General features: G+C 32.1%; 2 protein-coding genes across 4 annotated transcripts; both read right to left on the reverse strand.

Annotated features, from left to right (window-relative positions):
• Positions 1–2,013: 2,013 nt before the first annotated feature.
• LOC114384467 (pathogenesis-related protein 5-like) lies at positions 2,014–14,179 on the reverse strand. Of its 3 annotated transcripts, XM_028344137.1 has the most exons (3): positions 14,036–14,179; positions 12,717–13,060; positions 2,020–2,505 (listed from the first exon to the last, which is right to left on the reverse strand). In XM_028344137.1, the coding sequence occupies exons 1-3, from the start codon at positions 14,094–14,096 to the stop codon at positions 2,158–2,160; spliced, it is 753 nt and encodes a 250-aa protein (XP_028199938.1). In that variant the 5' UTR covers positions 14,097–14,179; the 3' UTR covers positions 2,020–2,157. The 3 variants fall into 3 exon arrangements, with proteins under 3 accessions (XP_028199939.1, XP_028199938.1, XP_028199937.1); XM_028344138.1 differs by lacking the exons at positions 12,717–13,060; positions 14,036–14,179 and adding an exon at positions 3,814–3,928 and having other exon boundaries at positions 2,014–2,837; XM_028344136.1 differs by lacking the exon at positions 2,020–2,505 and having other exon boundaries at positions 12,204–13,060.
• A 2,513-nt stretch (positions 14,180–16,692) lies between these two features.
• On the reverse strand, positions 16,693–18,144 carry LOC114383047 (pathogenesis-related protein 5-like). Its single transcript, XM_028342636.1, has 2 exons — positions 18,013–18,144; positions 16,693–17,531 (listed from the first exon to the last, which is right to left on the reverse strand). Exons 1-2 carry the CDS (start codon positions 18,071–18,073, stop codon positions 16,837–16,839), a joined length of 756 nt encoding a protein of 251 aa, XP_028198437.1. The 5' UTR covers positions 18,074–18,144; the 3' UTR covers positions 16,693–16,836.
• Between the last annotated feature and the right edge of the window lie 4,002 nt (positions 18,145–22,146).

The following is a 22,146-nucleotide window of genomic DNA, read 5'->3' on the forward strand; positions in this document are numbered from 1 at the left end:
GCCCTGTTCAAGGAATAACTTGGTGCTCCGAAAAGAGTATTAGAGTGAGAATAGTAGTATATTAGATATGAAGTAAATTAGAACACGTTAATTTTAGTAATATCTTTTTAGAAAACAAAATTCGCACTAATCATCAACTCAACATTGACAACTTTTGAAAGCAATTAGTATCGAATATTCATGATAAACACTAAAATTGATTAACAAAAATGACTAGAATTAAAGTTAAAAAATAGCATGGTACACCAGAAGAGGAAATTATAGCTGGACTATATTTCTGTCCTATTGACAAGAGATAGCAAAAACAAACAAATATATACATAATGGTCGGAATTGTAGAGTTAAATAACGTAGCGAATGGTTATGGAAAAATTAGTTGGAAGTTAAAAAATTAATTAGTAGTTAGAAGCTGATGATTGGAAGCTTTTAAGTTAGTTTATTAAATTATAAATGTTTAATAAAATTACCTGACAAATATAAAATTACATAAATGACATATTTAAAAAAAGTAATAAAAAATTGAATAAATATTTGAAAGATAAAACATAAATAAAATAAAAAATTAAAAGTTAAGATTTTAAAAAATATTATTTTTAGTGATGTTTAAAAAAATATTAGAAATTATTAAAAAAGTATTAGAAGTTACTTAAAAAAAATTATTTATTGAACTGTCAAATAAATTTTCAAACTGATAAAAAATTAAAAACTAACTTATAACTTATTATTAGATATCATTAATTGTGGGATCTAATAAGTTTTTCTACTTATTTTTTTTCATATCTTTTCACTGTGGCGCCTCTTTCTTCTGCTGTTTGTCATCTCTACCTTCTTTCTTGCTGTCACGCCTTAATGGGATTTCACTACGAAAGGAAACTTGCTTTCTTTATATTTTAATTTCTTTTAATCATGTGAATTAATTAGAAGAAAAGTTTTAACAATAATAAGAATAAGAAAGTGATTCCAAGCGGGAAGAGAGCATAGAAATAACAATTTTCAAGAATAGAAAAGTAAGTTAGAATAGCATGCTTTCTTTTAAAAATGGAAAAAATAAATGAACACTTCAAATGCTATTAAACACCCAGTGAGATAGAGACAAATATAAGTATTATAGGATTTATGATGTGATAGGAATAAAAATATAGAAAAAATAAATAAAAGATATTGATCAGGTATTTAAAATGAAAGGATGTTTATTTATTATTATTCTTTAAAAATTGTTTAGTTTGGAGAATAATAAATAATTCTACACTACAAATTATCTTTAATTCTCCTCATTAAACTTGAAACTAAAATAAGGAAATTTAACTAAATTTAAAATTTAAAATGGAAGACACCAAATTAGATCGATTCCTATTGAATTATCATAGAGATTATATTTGATAAAATTAACGATAAGTTAACTTAACACTTATAAGTTATAAGGTAGGAGTTGAAAAGTTAGAAATTAACTTATTTAATTGAAATTATTCAGCAATATTAATTGATAAATGTGAAATCACATAAAATATATATTTAACATGTTTTATATTTAAATTTATTTTTAATACTAATATTCTTAAAAAGTAGGATAATATTTTTTAATTTTTTATTATAAGAAAATGGTTATGACAATCATTAATATTTTGCATGAGAATTGATGGTGGAATTACAAAGTTGTTATGATAATCATGTTGTTGAGTTTAGGCGTGGAGCCTCATTTGTGGGAAGGGTCACTTGATGAGTTTTATTTAATGCACAGTTGTGTTAGTGGGTTTTAGGCGGGGGATTAATTGTGTTTTTATTATGTGATTGGAATATTAGATTGCATATGAGTAAATTTTGGTATTTTTTATACCCATCAATATAAATTCTTTGTTCTACCAAAAAGAGCAACTTATTTTAATAAATTATTTAAGGCAACTTATGAAAAATAAATTTGTATTTCAGAGAAACTTATTTTAATGAAAGTAACTTTAGTGAAATAAGAATCACCAAACATATTGTAAAATGTAAGTATTACCAAACTCTCGACGGACACTTATTATTTCAATTACAATTCTGTCTTGGCTTATTACATTACATTATCTAGAATCTATGATCATACTCATAGTTTTATTATTTTGGTCTATAGTATAGTATAATTTGGTGTATCCACAAATATTTTTTTCCATGTAGATATTAATGAGAAGGGCAAAAAGTGATAACATAATCAGATCCAGAACAAGTGCAAATGCTTGAAGGGTCATCGTAAGCGTAACTGTAAGCCGCGGGGCACGCATTCTTAAAAATCTTCGAATAACGCGTCGGCGAACACGTCTGCGGCGAGGAGTGATCGCCGGTGCAGCAAAACTCCGCCGTGTTGAACGCCGCGCATGCGCTCTTGCACGCCACCACTGCGCCGCCGCCGTCTTTCACCTGCAACTCCGCTGGACACGCCGGGTTCAAGTCCTCCGAGCACCCCGCGTACTTGCAGTCACCGGTTCCGCCGGTAGCCCGCACGCCCACGCCCACGTTGTAACCGTCCACCAGGCTCACGTCGTAGAAGTCCTTGCCGCCGGATCCGATGGTGAACTCCGCCAGCGTCGCGGGCGGAACGCCGCCTCCTGTGCACCTCATTCCTCCGGCGCAGTCTCCGGTTAAGCATTTTCCGTTGCCGGAGGCGTCGAAGTTGCACCCGGTCCGGGGCCATAAGCGGCCGGACCAGCCCGACGGGGCGGTGAGCTGGACCGATGAACCCGGCGCCATGGGAAAACCGCCGTCGCCGATGGTGGCGGCACCGTTGCCGGAAAGTGTGCCCGGCCAAACTGTGTAACTGCAATGATTCTCCAGGGTAAACACGGTGGCATATGCTACATTGCCTGCAAATATATTCATGCATAAATTCATTGTTTAATAAGAATAATAAATTGTAATTTTACACATATTTCCAAGGAACTCATGTATAAAAAAAACTAATTTTATGCTAATCAGAAAGTTTTATTAATATTATTTCATTTTATTAATTTTAAACAAAAAATAAATTTAATTCTAAAATATCCTTAGAACTTGAGTAAAAAGGTTATTTAAAATAGAATTAAAATTAAATAAAAAATATTTTATAAATGATAACATTAAATATAAAAAATTAATTGAATTTATTTATATTAAAATTCACATAATCTGCTATTAATGAGAATCTAATCCAAATTTTAATTTATTTATTATTAAATTTTTAATGTATTTATTATTAATTTTTTTTACCTCACATGACAAACATAATATGCGATTAATGGGAATCTAATCCAAATTTAAAAAAAAAATCCAAAATGCAATTAGCAGATCGATCATAAAACTTTTAAATTATAATTATGAGAATTTTAATTATCTTCAATATACCGTCAATTACTCAGAAATTAATTATGATAAGTATAAATTTTAAAATAATTATTATAAAAATTAACAAATTAATTAGATTAGAAATTTGTATTACAGTTCTAAAACATACAATATATTAAAATACTATAATTCTTTGGTTTCTTTTCCGTAAAAAAAATTAAAATTCTATGGTTTCTTTAGAGCATACAATATATAATTGATCTCAATGTTACGGAAAATAAATGTAGCTGGTGTGGAAGACCTTTAGTTCACGGCTGCAGTCACACAGTTTTTTAAAATCTTAATTACAGTTTTAGACAATCTAAAATGCATTCGACTAAAATTTAAATATTATAATCACAATTGCAATTAGAAAGAGTAATTTTATTTAAAACCTTAGCATATATATATATATATATATATTTGCTAGTATTAAGTATTAACAATAATTGAATGGGAAGCAAGGGGATCATTGTTTACCTAATATAAAGAGGAGCAGGTGGAAGAGTGCAGAGGTTTTTGAGTTTGGGATTAGGGCCATGATTTTGATAGAAAAACAAGTAGAGAAGGTTGAGAATGGAAAATGGAGAAGTAGGGAAGCCAATTTATAAGTATTTGGAGGAAGTTATGAAGTAGTTCTTATTTAAGAATTGGCCTCAATCTTTCTGTGAGAAATTTAATATTGTTGGTCATCATCTTGTTATGGGATGTGCCAACTCCAAGAGTCTTGGTTATCCACATACATTTGCCATATGTAAATAACTGACCTTTAATAATTATAAATTCTCTTGAAAGAGATTTTTTTATTGGGTTTGACTGATGAGTATCCTTAGGATATTGCTTTTAAGGAATTAAAATAAATATTTCTTATGAAGATTATAAAAAAATCTAAAAAAGTTATGAGTTATTTTATTTTATGTATTTCAATAAAAAAATTATTCTTTTAATTTCTTAATTAATTAATATTCTAATAACACTTATTAATATTTTCTATTTTATTTTATGAATAATACATGTCATATCTCAATATCATAATCACATTTTTATTATCTTTTTCTTTCCTATCACATTATATGGTAGCTATACTTTTTTTTTTCTTTCTAAAAATAACTTTTATTTTTTCTCTTCCTTGATGTCATCTAGTACGGTGATATGTTATTTTTTCCTTTTTTTATTATTAATGAAACTTACTAAAGCTACCCTCAACACTCGCTCATTTTTTAGAAAGAATATGTTAATAAAACTTACGAAAATTTGTTAACGTGTAGTCACTTGTTTTTTTAGACGGGATATTTAATCAGCAAGTTACAACTTGGATTTTCCAAAAATCTACCCAAGATTTATAATTTGTTAAAATACTACTCTGAAAAATAAATAAACGCAAGTTATTATATCCCTTTATTAATACTTTTAATAGTTTCTTTTACAAATTTTTATTTAAAAAAGTACCTCATCTCTTGTTCATATGCTCAAATTAATTGTATGTTCGGAATAACTTATTTATGATGTATTTTGACTTATGATATATGTAACACCCATGGATTTACAATTATATTTGCATTATCAAGCTCAAGTACATCATCCAATAGGAAATTAAGTCTAATCTCTTGGGTCCATATATATCCAGGAATGAATCGGAAGAATAAAGGATGAATGAGTACCCTCAATTGTTTTGATTTAACAAACAAAGCGATAAGTTTCTCAAGTTAGAATAAGCAACACGTTTCTTTATAATAAAATGATGACTTTATTTTATAAAACGACGATAGAAAAATGCTTCCTTTTATATTATACGTATTGCATCTATAGTTTATATGCTTAGTTTCCAAATCCCAATTTTCCAAAATGAAATTTTTACAAAGAAAAAAGATAAGGAGTTGGTAGTTGAAGAAAAAAGATAGAGATTGTGAGGTTGAATCTCTCTTACTAATAATAATCAACATCAAACATAGTTCATGTAAAAAACATTCAAAGGTGCAATATCTAGTAAATAAAACTATTTTTGAGTGCATGAATAGGAAGATTGGAAGAAGAAATTGATAAATGTAACAAATTATATGATAAAAAATAAGAAGAAAAAACAAGGTAGAAGTGAGATCGAAGAGATGTTTGATATTTCCGATAATAATAAAAATCCTGCTCAAGTTACAACATCTACAAAATGGTGAAGTTAGTAGCTCTTATATCAGACTTTTTTCATACACGAAGATCAAATCGCTATCAAAAACAATCATATCCTAATGGAGAGAATGGATATTGCTTATACCGTGATTAATGTCCCAAATTTCATCATAAAAAATAAGATTATTAGCCAACATTTTAACCCAAAGAGAATCTTTGTTAGTTATTAGGCTCGAGACCAACTTGCCCCAGTAACGTTACATTCATGAGGTGAGAATCTTGAATGCCCAAACCTCCATCCTCCTTAGGAGAAGTCACAACAGATCAATTTATCAGATTGAAATCCCTTTTGTCTCTCCAAGACGACCAAAGAAAATTTCTAACAATTCTGTCCATGTGTGCTATCTGTGGTTTATGAGAATTAAACTTGTATAATTTAAATATAAAATTACATAAATGACATTTAAAAAAAAATAAAAAATAATAAATATTTGAAAGATAAAACAGAAATAAAATAAAAAATTAAAAGTTAACGTTTTAAAAAATATTATTTTAAGTGATGTTTAAAAAAATATTAAAAATTATTAAAAAAATACTTAAAAATTTATTTATTGAATGGTCAAATAAATTTTCAACTAATAAATAAAACTAAAAACTAACTTATAACTTATTATTAGATATCATTGTGGGATCTAATAATTTTTTCTACTCTTTTTTTTTCCTCTCTTTTCACTGTGGCGCCTGTTTCTTATGCGGTTTCTCATCTCTACCTTCTTTCTTGCTGTCACGCCTTAATGGGATTTCACTACAAAAGGAAACTTGCTTTCTTTATTAATTATCTACTTTAGGTACAAACAAAGTAGCAAACGAATTTTTTGGGCGATGTCGAGAGGGCGAGGGAGGCCGAAAAAGACGGCGCCATCGTCACCGGCGAGCCAAACAAACATTGTTGAACAAGCGATCGTGAACAACCAAGATGAAGATTCAACAAAGCACCAAGTTGTGGAGGAAATCGAAGTTGTCGATGACGATTCATCTGTTTCAATGCCAGAAACCCTTATTCCCAAATTAACATGTGATGCACAGGGTGATCTGAAAGAAGAGAGGAAATTATGGATAGATGTTCTCAATGATAATAGAAACCCTGCAAAAGGAATGGCGATTGAGTATGTTCAACCAACCTTGGTGGATGGGGAGATTGAAATCGCTATAGATGAGGAGGATATCGTGTCTGAGAAAAAATTCTGGGAAAATGCCTTGGTCATGTATGTCCTTGGTGGAGAATTGAGCATGAATGGGGTAAAGCATTTCATCACTAAAGCATGGAACTTTGTCCAACTGCCTGCTATCTATTACCACGATGATGGCTATTTTTTGTTAAAGTTCAACACGCACAAAGACATGGATGACGTTATGTTAAGAGGCCCTTATACAGTCAGAAATATGCCCATGCTGCTTAGAGAATGGAAACCGGGATTCAACCTGAAACAAGATATGCTGCGAACATTGCCGATCTGGATACAACTGCCACAGCTGCCACTCCATCTTTGGGGAGCAAGGAGCCTTGGTAAGATAGGAAGTGCCCTTGGGAAACCGATAACAACGGATGAGTGCACCGCTAAAAAATATCGAGTATCGTACGCTAGGATATTGGTGGAGGTGGATGTTACTCAAAAATTGCCAAATGATATAACCATCAGAGATAGCGAGGGAAAGAAACTAAAGCAGCCTGTGCATTATGAATGGAAGCCGATGTTTTGTGATAAATGTCAAAAGTTTGGACATCACTGTGAAGAAGTGAAAGCAAAGAAGGTCTGGCAGATGAAATCCAAGCAAGGTAGCACTTCTCACGCTCAACCAAAGGAAAATAGCACTGGTTTGTATAATATAGAAACTGTTGACAATGGCTTGGAGAGTAAAAAAAGTGTTGAAAATGGGCTGAAAAGTACACAGGCTGCTGGAAAAAATGCAGGCTCATCTGGTGTGAAAGGTACAAACAGTGCAGATTTTCAAGCGAATACATCTACAACTGTCCTTAATTTGGTAGCATCTGGTGATATTGGGAATGTGGCTGAATATACCCATGAGTGGTCTAGCAGGAGAAAAAACGGTAAAGATAACGGGAAAAAAATTGTAGTTGATTGCACGCCTAACTTGATCCGATGCACGAATGGCTTTGAGGCACTAGAGGATTTGAATGACCCTCTAGTGTATCAAGATGGTGCTCCATGATAATTAGCTGGAATGTTAGGGGGCTTAATAATGTAGGTAAGCTAAAGGAGATAGGCTCTCGTCTTCTAGAGCTTCGGCCTACGATCACGATCTTAATTGAGACAAGGGTAAAACAAGTTAAGGCTCGCAATATTCGAAATAAACTCAGGTTGCAAGGTGAGTTTTTGGACAATTATTCTAGCCATTCCAACGACAGAATCTGGTTAAATTGGGATACTAACAAGGTTACCATAAAGTATATTAGGGAGACAAGTCAACTGCTCCATTGTGGCGTTTATGATCTGACAGGTAATTTTCTTTATTGGATCACAGCGATCTATGCCCTTAATAAGCTGGATCAGCGTAGAACTTTGTGGACTGATATCGAATGTATTCATGGCAATCAACATGGTCCTTGGGTCTTGCTTGGTGACTTTAATAACGTTTTGAAAGCTAAAGATAGAGTTGGTGGTAATTTGGTCACCGAGTCAGAATATGAAGACTTGGCAAAAATGATGCGAAATACGGGAACTTTTGAAAAGGATAGCATGGGTGACTACTATACTTGGTCGAATAAGCAAACTGATGGTATGATCTATTCTAGAATCGATAGGGTGTTGGGGAATGTGGAATGGTTCCAAGACAACATGGACACAATGCTCCAAATCCTGCCTCCGAGCGTATCGGACCACACTTTACTTTGTTTGGCTGATCCAGGGAATACTGCAGGTCGGCAATTTCATTTTAAATTCTCAAACTGTTTGACAGATTTGAAGGAATATCATAGCACTGTTAGTAATAGTTGGAACGAACCATTGAATGGTAGACCGATGTATGTGCTTTGGGAGAAGCTCAAACGGCTCAAACCTGCTTTGAATAAAATCAACAGGCCTCTGCATCATATCCAGTCTAGAATAATGGAGGCTAGACAAAATCTGCAACATGCCCAACAAAGCCTTGTAGAAGATAGATGGAATAGCAGTAAAATTGATACTGTTAAGCGGTATACAGAGGAGGTTATCAATTGGAATTCCCTGGAAGAGAAAACATTACAACAAAAATCCAAAATTGATTGGCTTCGATTGGGTGATGGAAATAACTCATATTTCCATGCTACCATAAAAGCTAAAAAGAGTTCCAAAAGGCTGAATTTGCTGCATAAGGATGACGGTACGGTTATTACATCTCATGACGAAATTCAGGACGAAGTCTTAAATTTCTATGAGGGTTTAATGGGGACAAAAGATGGTAATGTGCGTCATATTAATATTATGGCCATGAGAGGGGGGCCTCAACTTAGTATGGAACAGAGGGAACAACTTGTAGCCCCCATTACCGACCAAGAAATCCGTAAAGCGTTGAATGGCATTGGTGACACAAAAAGCCCGGGAATAGACGGTTTTGGAGCAAAATTCTTCAAAACCAGCTGGAATATTATAGGGAAAGATGTGGTGGCTGCTGTTAGAGATTTCTTTGAGAATGATCGGATCTACAAGGCTTTCAATTGTACTTTGGTAACTCTCATTCCAAAAAATGAGGAAGCCAAAACTATTAAGGAATATCGACCTATTGCGGGGTGCACTACAGTATATAAAATAATTTCTAAAATTATTACCGCTAGAATGGGTAGGGTGATGGATAGTATCGTTGGTAAGAACCAAGCTGCTTTTGTCCCCGGCCAACAAATTCATAATCACATTCTACTTGCTTACGAGCTGATTAAGGGTTACTCTCGGAAAGGTGGGACTCCCCGCTGTATGATGCAAATAGACCTCCAGAAAGCTTATGATATGGTTAACTGGGATGCACTGGAATGTATTCTTAAAGAGATTGGTGTGCCTCAACAATTTATCAGATGGATCATGATAGCTGTGACCACTGTTTCTTACCGTTTCAATGTCAATGGCTGTCACTCTAACCTTTTGCAGGCTAAGCGTGGACTCCGTCAGGGAGACCCCATGTCCCCCCTCCTCTTTGTTATTGTTATGGAATATCTGAATAGAATTCTGTATGACATGCAGAAGAATCCTAATTTTAACCATCATGCTAAATGTGAAAAGCTTAGTATTACTAATCTGGCTTTTGCAGATGATTTACTTCTTTTTTCGAGAGGTGATCCAATATCTGTGGATCTTATGGTGAAGGCTTTCAAGAATTTTTCTGAGTCCACTGGTCTTATTGCTAATCCTAGTAAATGTAAGATTTACTTTGGTGGTGTGGGGGACGATAGCAAGAGGAATATTCTCAATCTTACTGGTTTTACTGAAGGCCCTCTTCCTTTCCGTTACTTGGGGGTCCCGCTCACTAGTAAAAAACTTTCTATTCACCACTATATGCCTTTAGTGGATAAGATAGTGGGGAGAATCAATCACTGGAGCACTAATCTTTTGACTTATGCAGGCCGTGTTCAGCTTATAAGGAGTGTGACGTTTGCTATTGCAAATTACTGGATGCAATGCTTTCCTATCCCGAAGTATGTTGTTCACAAAATTGAAGCTATTTGCAGATCTTTCCTCTGGACAGGAGGGCAAGAGATAAAGAGAAAAAGTCCAGTTGCTTGGGACTCTGTGTGCAAACCGAAGGATTATGGAGGGTTAAACATCATTGACCTTTCGGTTTGGAATAAGGTAACTATGCTGAAACTCCTTTGGAATCTTAGTGGCAAATCGGATAGTCTTTGGGTGAAGTGGGTAAATGCCTACTACTTGAATAAGGACACACTGATGAATGTGAGTGTAAAGATTCACAACTCTTGGATTATGAAAAGTATCCTGAAGCATCGTAGTAGCATTTTGGATATCCAATCTATATGGGACAGCATGCTAGAGAAAAATCGATTTGGTATGAAGGAGGTTTATAAAAGTCTTTGCACCAACACTTCAAAAGTGCGCTGGCGTAATCTGTTTCGGGGGAATACAGCGAGGCCTAGAGCTCTGATGACTCTATGGCTTGCTTGTCATGGGCGGTTAGCCACTAAAAACCGTCTGAAAAAATTTGGTATGATTGAAGATAGTAAGTGTTGCTTTTGTCCTGCTGAAGAATCTATTAATCACTTGTTTTATGGCTGCCCGGAGCTTAAAATTATTTGGACTAAAGTTCTTGATTGGGTTCAAATTAAGAGAGTACCGCGTGAGTGGAATGATGAGTTAGAGTGGTTAATTTCATCCACAAAAGGGAAGGGAAAGAGACATGCAATTTTGAAACTAGCCGCTGCTGAAACTTTATATGGAATCTGGAGATACCGTAACGTTAAGAGTTTCGGTAATACTGTTGATAATACAAAAATAGCGGATAATATTATAGATATGATAGTTTACAGAGGTTGGTATAGTGGGTATCTTAGAAATCATATAGCTAATCTTACGATGGGTTAATTGCTAATCCTAGTAAATGTAAGATTTACTTTGGTGGTGTGGGGGACGATAGCAAGAGGAATATTCTCAATCTTTTAATAATGTGAATTAATTAGAAGAAAAGTTTTAACAATAATAAGAATAAGAAAGTGATTCCAAGCGGGAAAAGAGCATAGAAATAGCAATTTTCAAGAATAGAAAAGTAAGTTAGAATAGCATGCTTTCTTTTAAAAATGGAAAAAATAAATGAACACTTCAAATGCTATTAGACACCTAATGAGATAGAGACAAATATAAGTATTATAGGATTTATGTAATAGGAATAAAAATATAGAAAAAATAAAAGATATTGATGAGGTATTTAAAATGAAAGGATGTTGATTTATCATTATTCTTTAAAAATTGTTTAGTTTGGAGAACAATAAATAATTCTACACTACAAATTATCTTTAATTCTCCTCATTAAACTTGAAACTAAAATAAAGAAATTTAACTAAATTTAAAATTTAAAATGAAGTACACCAAATTAGATCCATTCCTATTGAATTATCATAGAGATTATGTTTGATAAAATTAACTGATAAGTTAGCTCAACACTCATAAGTCATAAGGTAGGAGTTGAAAAGTTAGAAATTAACTTATTTAATTGAAATTATTTAGTAATACTAACTAATAAATATCAAATCACATAAAATATATATTTAACATGTTTTATATTTAAATTTATTTTTAATAACTAATATTCTTAAAAAGTAGAATGATACTTTTTAATTTTCTATTATAAGAAAATGGTTATGATAATCATTAATATTTTGCATGAGAATTGATGGTGGAATTAGAGAGTAGTTATGACAATCATGTTGTTGAGTTTAGGTGTGGAGGCTCATTTGTGGGAAGGGTCACTTGATGAGTTTTATTTAATGCACAGTTGTGTTGGTGGGTTTTAGGCGGGGGATTAATTGTGTTTTTATTATGTGATTGGAATATTAGGTTGCATATGAGTAAATTTTGGTATTTTTTATACCCCATCAATATAAATTCTTTGTTTTACCAAACAAGAGTAACTTATTTTAATAAATTATTTGAGGCAACTTATGAAAAATAAATTTGTATTTTAGAGAAACTTATTTTAATGAAAATAACTTTAGTGAAATAAGAATTACCAAACATATTGTAAAGTGTAAGTATTACCAAACTCTTGACGGACACTTATTATTTCAATTGCAATTCTGTCTTTGCTTATTACATTATGTTATCTAGAATCTATGATCATACTCATAGTTTTATTATTTTGGTCTATAGTATAGTATAATTTGGTGTGTCCACTAATATTTTTTTTCCACGGAGATATTAATGAGAAGGGCAAAAAGTGATAACATAATCAGATCCAGAACAAGTGCAAATGCTTGAAGGGTCATCGTAAGCGTAACTGTAAGCCGCGGGGCACGCATTCTTAAAAATCTTCGAATAAAGCGTCGGCGAACACGTCTGCGGCGAGGAGTGATCGCCGGTGCAGCAAAACTCCGCCGTGTTGAACGCCGCGCATGCGCTCTTGCACGCCACCACTTCGCCGCCGCCGTCTTTCACCTGCAACTCCGCTGGACACGCCGCGTTCAAGTCCTCCGAGCACCCCGCGTACTTGCAGTCACCGGTTCCGCCGGTAGCCCGCACGCCCACGCCCACGTTGTAACCGTCCACCAGGCTCACGTCGTAGAAGTCCTTGCCGCCGCCTTTGCCGGCGGATCCGACGGTGAACTCCGCCAGCGTCGCGGGCGGAACGCCGGCTCCTGTGCACCTCATTCCTCCGGCGCAGTCTCCGGTTAAGCATTTTCCGTTGCCGGAAGCGTCGAAGCTGCACCCGGTCCGGGCCCATAAGCGGCCGGACCAGCCCGACGGGGCGGTGAGCTGGGCCGATGAACCCGGCGCCATGGGAAAACCGCCGTCTCCGAGGGTGGCGACGCCGTTGCCGGAAAGTGTGCCCGGCCAAACTGTGTAACTGCAATGATTCTCCAGGGTAAACACTGTGGCATATGCTATATTGCCTGCAAATATATTCATGCATAAATTCATAGTTTAATAAGAATAATAAATTTTAATTTTACACATATTTCCAAAGAACTCATGTATAAAAAAAACTAATTTCTCGCTAATTAGAAAAATTTATTAATATTATTTCATTTTATTAATCTTAAACAAAAAATAAATTTAATTCTAAAAAATCCTTAGAACTTGAGTAAAAAAGTTATTTAAAATAGAATTAAAATTAAATAAAAAATATTTTATAAATGATAATATTAAATATAAAAAATTAGTTAAATTTATTTATATTAAAATTCAATAATTTTTTTTATATAAGAGTCCAAAGAAAAAGCAATTTTTAATGTATCTATTATTAAAATTTTTTACCTCACATGACAAACATAATCTGTGATTAATGACAATCTAATCCAAATTTAAAACAAAAAAAAATCCAAAATGCAATTAGCAGATCATAAAACTTTTAAATTATAATTATAAGAATTTAAATTATCTTCAATATACCGTCAATTACTCAGAAATTAATTATGATAAGTATAAATTTTAAAATAATTATTATAAAAATTAACAAATTAATTAGATTAGAAATGTGTATTACAGTTCTAAAACATACATTGTACTACTATAACTCTTTGGTTTCTTTTCCGTAAAAAAAAACAAAAAACTCTTTGGTTTCTTTAGAGCATACAATATATAATTGATCTCAATGTTACGGAAAATAAATGTAGCTGGTGTGAGAATGGCGGCTACAAAACCTGAACTGAAGACCTTTAGTTCACGGCTGCAGTCACACAGTTTTTTAAAATCTCAACTACAGTTTTAGACAATCTAAATTGCATTCGACTAAAATTTAAGTATTATAATCACAATTGCAATTAGAAGTAGTAATTGTATTTAAAACCTTAGCATATATATATATATATATGGTAGTATTAAGTATTAACAATAATTGAATGGGAAGCAATGGGATCATTGTTTACCTAATATAAAGAGGAGCAGGTGGAAGAGTGCAGAGGTTTTTGAGTTTGGGATTAGGGCCATGATTTTGATAGAAAAACAAGTAGAGAAGGTTGAGAATGGAAAATGGAGAAGTAGGGAAGCCAATTTATAAGTATTTGGAGGAAGTTATGAAGTAGTTCTTATTTAAGAATTGGCCTCAATCTTTCTGTGAGCAAATTAATATTGTGGGTCATCATCTTGCTATGGGATGTGCCAACTCCAATCCTCTACTCACTCACCGAGAGTCTTGGTTATCCACATTTGCCATATGTAAATAACTGACCTTTAATAAGTATAAATTCTCTTGAAGGCTAATTTTTTTATTGGGTATGACTAATGAGTGTCCTTAGAGCATAGAGCATTGATTTTAAGAAATTAAAAAAAGAAATTATTATGAAGATCATAAGAGTCTAAAAAGATCACAAATTGTATAATTTTACGTATCTTAATAAAAAATTATTTTTAATTTCTTAACTAATATCCTAAGAATATTTATTAACATTTTTATTTTATTTTATGAATAATACATGCAAAATCTCAATATTATAAACACTTTATAATTAATTAACACATTTTTAAAAATATTTTTCTTTCCTATCACATTATATGGTAGTTATACTTTTTTTTTCTTTCTAAAAAAACTTTTATCTCTTCCTTGATATCAACTAGTACGGTGATGTTCTATTTTTTCCTTTTTTTTTATTAATGAAACTTACTAAGCTACCCTTAACACTCACCTATTTTTTAGAAAGAATATGTTAATAAAACTTACGAAAATTTGTTAACGTGTAGTCACTTGTTTTTTTTAGAAGGGATATTTAATCAGCAAGTTACAACTTGGTTTTTCAAAAAATCTACCCAAGATTTATAATTTGTTAAAATACTACTCTGAAAAATAAATAAATGCAAGTTATTATAATAACTTTTAATAGTTTCTTTTACAAATTTTTATTTAAAAAAGTATCTCATCTCTAGTTCATGTACTCAAATTAATTGTATGTTCGGAATAACTTATTTATGATGTATTTTGACTTATGATATGTGTAACACCCATGAATTTACAATTATATTTGCATTATCAAGCTCAAGTACATCATCCAATAGGCAAGTCTAATCTCTTGGGTCCATATCTATATCTATATCTATATATATCCAGGAATGAATCGGAAGAATAAAGGATGAATGAGTAGCCTCAATTGTTTTGATTTAATTAACAAACAAAGCAATAAGTTTCTCAAGTTAGAATAAGCAACACGTTTCTTTATAATAAAATGATGACTTTATTTTATAAAAAGACGATAGAAACTGCTTCGTTTTATATTATACGTGTTGCATCTATAGTTTATACGCTTAGTTTCCAAATCCCAATTTTCCAAAATGAAATTTTTACAAAGAAAAAAGATAAGGAGTTGGTAGTTGAAGAAAAAAGATAGAGATTGTGAGTTTGAATCACATTCTAATAATAACCAACAAATTAACACAAAGGTGCAATATCAAGTAACAATTATTAACACAAATGTACCATTCAAATACAATTATTTTTTAGCTGCAGACCTATCAAACAAAAGCTTAAAATTAAATAGTTCGCCAATGTTAGAAATATTTCGCAAATCTGAAGTGTAACATATGATGAGATTTTAGTAGTCAAAATTAAATATTTTAAAACGAAATTTGTGCTAAATATCTTGACACTTAATTCCCATATCGTAATCAAGAAGTATGAGAAAGGATGGAGACCATAGATTAAGAATATGTCATTCTGCATGTTAGGTTTATATAATCTAGCTAGCATGCATGTTTGAAGCTTCACTGTCACTGGAATTGGATTGTAAATTTTACAGGGTTATTGTAAGGAAAAAACGGTGGCATGTAACGTAACATCTTGGATTTAGGGCCTTCTCATCCAAAATTGTCTAGGAAAAATGATGGGATGAGGTGGTTTCAGATTTGGATTTCAAAGAGAGCTTCTAGTCGAGAAAATTGAGAAAGAAAAAAACTATGCTTCATTCTTTTTCAGTATACATATATATAAGAAAGAGGCACACAACATAGGAGCTCAAGGCAAAGACAATTTTCACATTCTCTATAATGTTTAGTTCTACTATTGAACTTTAATTAATACTCTTCTGTCAAGATATAAATATTATCACTATTGATATGGCCCAAAAGCCAAAGTAGGGTTGTTTATATATTTGTTTGATTTTGCCATCTATTGTCAATAGTGTAACGACATAGCTCAACTATGATTTCCCTTTTTCGGAAATTTAGATATGTTTGAATATCTAATGCTATATAGTATAATATTGGTTAAATTATTTACTATTTCAATTCTAGCTCTGTACAAACAAACAAAAAATATGTACCAAAAAATCTAGCTAATAGTTGTTTACTAATAATAATAATAAAAATCCAATAGTTGTTTTGCGCCCAACTAGTTATTAAATTTTCTTACTTTCGATATTTTTGGGTAAAATTGAACAGGACCTAAAGACAATCCATCCACAAAATAAAAGTAGGAGAAAAATGCACGACACCAAATTAAACAGATTTGAAACAAAGATATTGAATCATCACAGAATTTGCAAAATGTAGGTAATACCATCGAAAAAAATCAACTATTTTTCAATTCATCAGTGTTATAAATTGAAAAGAATACAAACAAAACAAAGATATATTCACCAAACCAAAGAAAAAAATATAGATCAAAACCCCAATGGCCAAATCCAATATTTCCTCCTAAGTCCTAATTTCAAAGATGAATGGAGTGTATAGTGTATGAAAATTAAGACGATCCCGTGGGGCAAAATGTGATACGGTAATCAGATCCAGAACACGTGCAAGTGCTCGAAGCATCATCGTATGCGTAACTGTACGCTGTGGGACAAGCTTTCTTGAATATCTCCGAATGATGCGTCGGCGAACATGTCTGCGGCGTGGAGTGGTCGCCGGTGCAGCAAAACTCTGCCGTGTTGAACGCTGCACACGCGCTCTTGCACGCCACCACCGAGCCGGCGCCGTCTCTGACCTGCAGCTCCGCCGGACAAACGCCGTTCACGTCCGCCACGCACCCCGCGTACTGGCAGTCACCGGTTCCGCCGGCAGCCCGCACGCCCATGCCCACATTGTAACCGTCGACAAGGCTCACGTCGTAGAAGTCCTTGTTGCCGTTGCTGGCGCTTCCGATGGTGAACTCCGCCAGGGTCACCGGCGGAACACCGCTGCCGGTGCACCTCAGTCCGCCGGCGCAGTCTCCGGTGGTGCATTTTCCGGCACCGGAGCCGTCGAAGCGGCACCCTGTCCGGGCCCAAAAGCGGCCGGACCAGCCGGCCGGCGCGATGAGCCGGACTGCCGAACCGGGTGCCAGGGCGAAACCGCCTCCGCCGAGAATGGCGGCACTGTTGCCGGAGAGTGTGCCGGGCCAAACTGTGTAACTGCAATGATTTTCCAGGGTAAACACTGTCGCATTTGCTACATTGCCTGCAAATATATTCATGCATAAATTAAAAAATTATAAAAAGTAATCTAAAATCCTTTCACAATTAGCACATAATAAAATTTCATTAATTATAATTAAAATTAGGGTTTTAAATTTTGAATTTTCTGGATGATATGATATTTTTGGAATTTTTCCAGATATTAAAATCCATCTAATAGATTGAACTCTACTAATAAACTTTTGAGTAAAAAACCAAAAGCTGACTTCCCTCAAATTGACACATATATATAAGTATTTTTTTATATATAATTTATTTCATACTCAAAACATTAATACCTTGAGTTCACGGCTACAATTACGGTTTGATACAATTTATAAACTACTTATTTAATATTCAGTCACAATTGAAATAATTTAAAACATTAGCTCATATCTATACATATATAAGGTATTAAGTATTAGCATGCATGTGGGTTAGTGGGGGGATATGAATATGAAGCAAGGAGATGGATCGTTGTTTACCTAATAAGAAGAGGAGCAGGTGGAAGAGTGGCGGGGTTTTTGAGTTTGGGATCAGGGCCATGTTTTTGATAGAGAAGAAAGAAGGAAGAATGGGAAGTTAGGGGTGGCACTTGGAAGGAAGAATTGAAGTGGTGTGAGAATGGGAAAAGAGGGTGTGGGGAAGTGAATTTATATTGGAACTGTTTTGTATTTGAGCGTAATTGCCATTTAAGAATTGGGCCCTATCTTTTCGTGAGAAATTTAAGAATGTGGGTCATCTTGATATGGGACGTGCCAACTCCATTACCCCTCCACTCACCAAGACTCTTGGTTCTTCGCATTTACCACTATTTGCCATTGCTAAATAACTTAAAATAGTATGGCACGGTTAATAGTGAAAATTGTATTTATTTTTTGAAAGGAAAATATTTTTAAGATAGTAAAAAGAATTTATTAAATGATTTTATTAACAAATAAATGTTTAAAAGTGAAACACATAATCCATTTACAATTATAAGTTTTTTTTTTAAATCAAACAATTAAGTTTCTAGTTTTCAACTTAATAGAGAATTGTTTAATATTTAATGTAAATTATGATAATAATTTAGATAAATATATCAATTTTAGTTATAATAAGATTGTAATTCATAAGATAATAGAACAACTTTTGATAAAAATGTTTTCAATTCAATAATAAGTATATAAGTAATTTCAATAATAATAAGAAATAGAGATTGAAAAAGTTGAAGTTTTGAAAAGAAATGAAGATTGAAAAGAATAAAGGATTTAGAAATGTATAGTGAAATAAACAAACATGAATTCATAAAAGTAGGAAATTGAATACATACACAATGACGATGACCTACTGAACATTTACCAATTTTGATGGTAAGTGTATTAATATTTTGAGGAATTAAGTGATTGTGTATCAAATCTCCTAAATTGACGGTCAACCATTTTATTTATAAAACTAATGGTTGAATTATATGATTTTGATCGTGTACAGATACATCCCTATATAAATTAATCTAATATTAATAACTGTTTTCGTGTAACTTCTCAAATACTTTACTTTCCAGCGCTTTCTAATCCCAAATGTAAATGAAGTTATCGAAATAAACACTCTTAATCGAAATAAGTTCTTGATTGCATATCAAGTTTCTCAAATTCTTTTCCTATTCCGCCTTTTTGAAGGAATTCTATGGTCGTCTCTAGATAAATAAATCGAAATTTAATTTTTATAACTTAATTAAATTTTAGATAACAAAGGTAACAAAGACAAAATAATTGTGAGTAATGGTACGGAAAAAAACTATTTTTGAGGGCATGAATAGGAAGATTGGAAGAAGAAATTGATAAATGTAGCAAACTATATAATAGAAAATAAGAAGAAAAAATAAGGTAGAAGTGAGATAGAAGAGATGTTTAATATTTCCAATAATAATAAAAAAAAAAATCCTGCTCAAGTTACAACATCTACAAAATGGTGAAGTTAGTAGCTCTCATATCAGACTTTTTTAATACACGAAGATCAAATCGCTATAAAAAACAATCATATCCTGATGGAGAGAATGGATATTGCTTATAGCGTGATTAATGTCCCAAATTTCATCATCAAAAATACGATTATTAGCCAACATTTTAACCCAAAGAGAATCTTTGTTAGTTATTTGGCTCGAGACCAACTTGCCCAGTAAGGTTACATTCATGAGGTGAGAATCTTGAATGCCCAAACCCCCATCCTCCTTAGGAGAAGTCACACAGATCAATTTATCAGATTGAAATCCCTTTTGTCTCCCCAAGATGACGAAAGAAAATTTCTAACAATGCTGTCCATGTGTGCTATCTGTGGTTTATGAGAATTAAACTTGTATCATTTAAAAAAATTATTTGCGGGTAAACATTTTTATGCTAAGGTGTTAAATATATTTTGTTTTAATTTTTTTTAATTTCCTTAAGATTATTTTGTCTCCCATGAGGTCGCTTTGCATAATTTAGTTGAGATCCTCAAATTTCAATATCGTGGATTCGGCCAATAAGTGCTTTTAATGACATTCAAATTGCATTCTAAGCTATCGAGTTCTAGTAAGTAACTTAGTAGCTTGTGATTGCTTCGCATATGTTAGCAGCTCACACATTTAATCATTTATTAGGAAATACATCAAGTTAGTTTTTCCATTTTTTTCTGTCAAAAAGGTTCTTGAATGACATCAATCGATCATCAAATGGGGAACTTGATTATAATTATCATTTATTGACCAATTTAATGTTAATGAATATTTTTTAGATTTAAATGTAATTATGATCTTTATGTTTAATTTATGATTTTAGTCACTCTACTTTAAAATTAAGATATTTGATTTTTTTTATTTTAAAAAAAATTATGATTTTAATTTTTTTTATAGATATTTATGTCTTTTATTTAGAAAATTTACATTTTTTATTGGGAGGATAAAATATCTTAATTTTAAAATAAAAAATAAAAATTGTGAATTGATTCCAACAATATGACCAAAATTACATTTAAACTATACTTTCATTCATAATATCGTATTAAATTTCACATTAAGAAAAAAATATAAAAATTAATATAACGATGGAATTCATATCATGGCACATAAAAATTAATAAAATATAATAAAAGAATATATATCCATTTGATCTAATGCAAATCATAATTATCAATAAAATAAAAAATATAATATGTGTAAAATAAATTTATATTATTTAATTATAAATTATCATTTAAATTATTTTAAACTAATTATGATATATATAATGCATTGTAATTAAACAACTATTTAAAATTTGTTAGACTGTCAATGCATGATCTATTTTATCATATAGAATTCGTAGTCGCGTGCAGAACATAAAAATCAATTCAAGATAACCAAAAATCATAAATTAAGAAGTAGTTAAAAGATTTTAGATTAGGCTTAGGATATTATATTATATTTTAATGTTATTTAATTCCTTAAAACCAAATGATTTTTATTTTTGTGAAACCTGAAAACCAAATGATAACTCTTGTGATTTGTAAAGTTGTTATTCAATGACTGACACCAATTAGGCTATATAATTATATCCCTCATTGGCTATGGAGGCAACGAAGAAATATCTCAGTCTTCATTATTATCTTCCCTTTAGCTCTCTCTTTATTTTCACAGCAAAATGAAATTGGGTCTTAACTTAAAAAACAAAATTATGTATTAATAAAAGGGAATTAGAAACTGCCACAAGAAATGCCAGAGACCACCCACAGCATTACAAAGAAAGTTTGTTCAAACATAGATAGTAACCACCTAACATCATAACACGTTCCCACCCCAACTCGTGTATATATGCAGTAGACATAAAAACCTGCATCACAACACGTCCCCTTTAGCTCTCTAATGCTAGTTTTCGTAGCATATAGTAGTAGACATTATTTTGGCTTTCGAACAACGAACTATATATGTTAAAAAAAAAAAAGAAATTTACTTTATGTTATACAGAGCAACACACTTATTTAATTGAATGTGTAAAAAATATGATTTAAATATGTGAAGAAATGAAAATTTTATTAATTTATAGTTCATCTCCAAATCATATTGATTATAATTTATAAATTAATAAGGGTGTGTTTGATTTGTATTTTTATTTCCTGAAAATTGTTTTTATTTTTAAAATATTAGAGTTCTGAAAATATGTTTTATTTAATTTTTTGTTTTTTATTTTCATGAAATAAAAGTACTGAAAATTCATGATATATTGATTTCTTGTTTTTTTGTTTTTTTAGATTTGTTTAAAATTACATTCATTATCATTATCACAATTTCATTTTATCCGAAATGAGATTTTTGTTTTCAACTGCACCTTATTGTTTTTATTTTCTGGTTGTTTCTTGTTTTTATTTTCACTGAAAAAGTTTTCAAAAATTCAACCAAACACATTTTTATCATCATTTTCTGTTTTCAGTGAAAATGAAAACAGAAAACAATCAAACCAAACACTTCCTAAAATTTTCATTTCTTCAAAGTCGGGGCCACGTAAGTTGCAAAGGCTGGACAATGGAAGTTGGCAAAGAGAGGGAATAAATCATGACCATGGAATGAAGGTTGGGATGATGGTCTTTGTTCCAAATTAAACTCTTTCCTTTTAGAATTTATGTATGAA

The sequence above is a fragment of the Glycine soja genome, chromosome 14 (assembly GCF_004193775.1).
Source record: "Glycine soja cultivar W05 chromosome 14, ASM419377v2, whole genome shotgun sequence".
In the NCBI taxonomy this organism is placed as follows: Eukaryota; Viridiplantae; Streptophyta; class Magnoliopsida; order Fabales; family Fabaceae; genus Glycine; species Glycine soja.

Excerpts from the sequence above, each read along its gene's own strand:
- LOC114384467 (XM_028344137.1), bottom strand. The coding sequence starts at position 14,096 with ATGGCCCTAATCCCAAACTCAAAAACCTCTGCACTCTTCCACCTGCTC. Across the intron at positions 13,061-14,035 it reads CCTGCTCCTCTTTATATTAG|GCAATATAGCATATGCCACA; the intron begins GTAAACAATGAT and ends ATATATTTGCAG. Across the intron at positions 2,506-12,716 it reads ACTTCTACGACGTGAGCCTG|GTGGACGGTTACAACGTGGG; the intron begins GTGGACGGTTAC and ends GACGTGAGCCTG.
- LOC114383047 (XM_028342636.1), bottom strand. The coding sequence starts at position 18,073 with ATGGCCCTGATCCCAAACTCAAAAACCCCGCCACTCTTCCACCTGCTC. Across the intron at positions 17,532-18,012 it reads CCTGCTCCTCTTCTTATTAG|GCAATGTAGCAAATGCGACA; the intron begins GTAAACAACGAT and ends ATATATTTGCAG.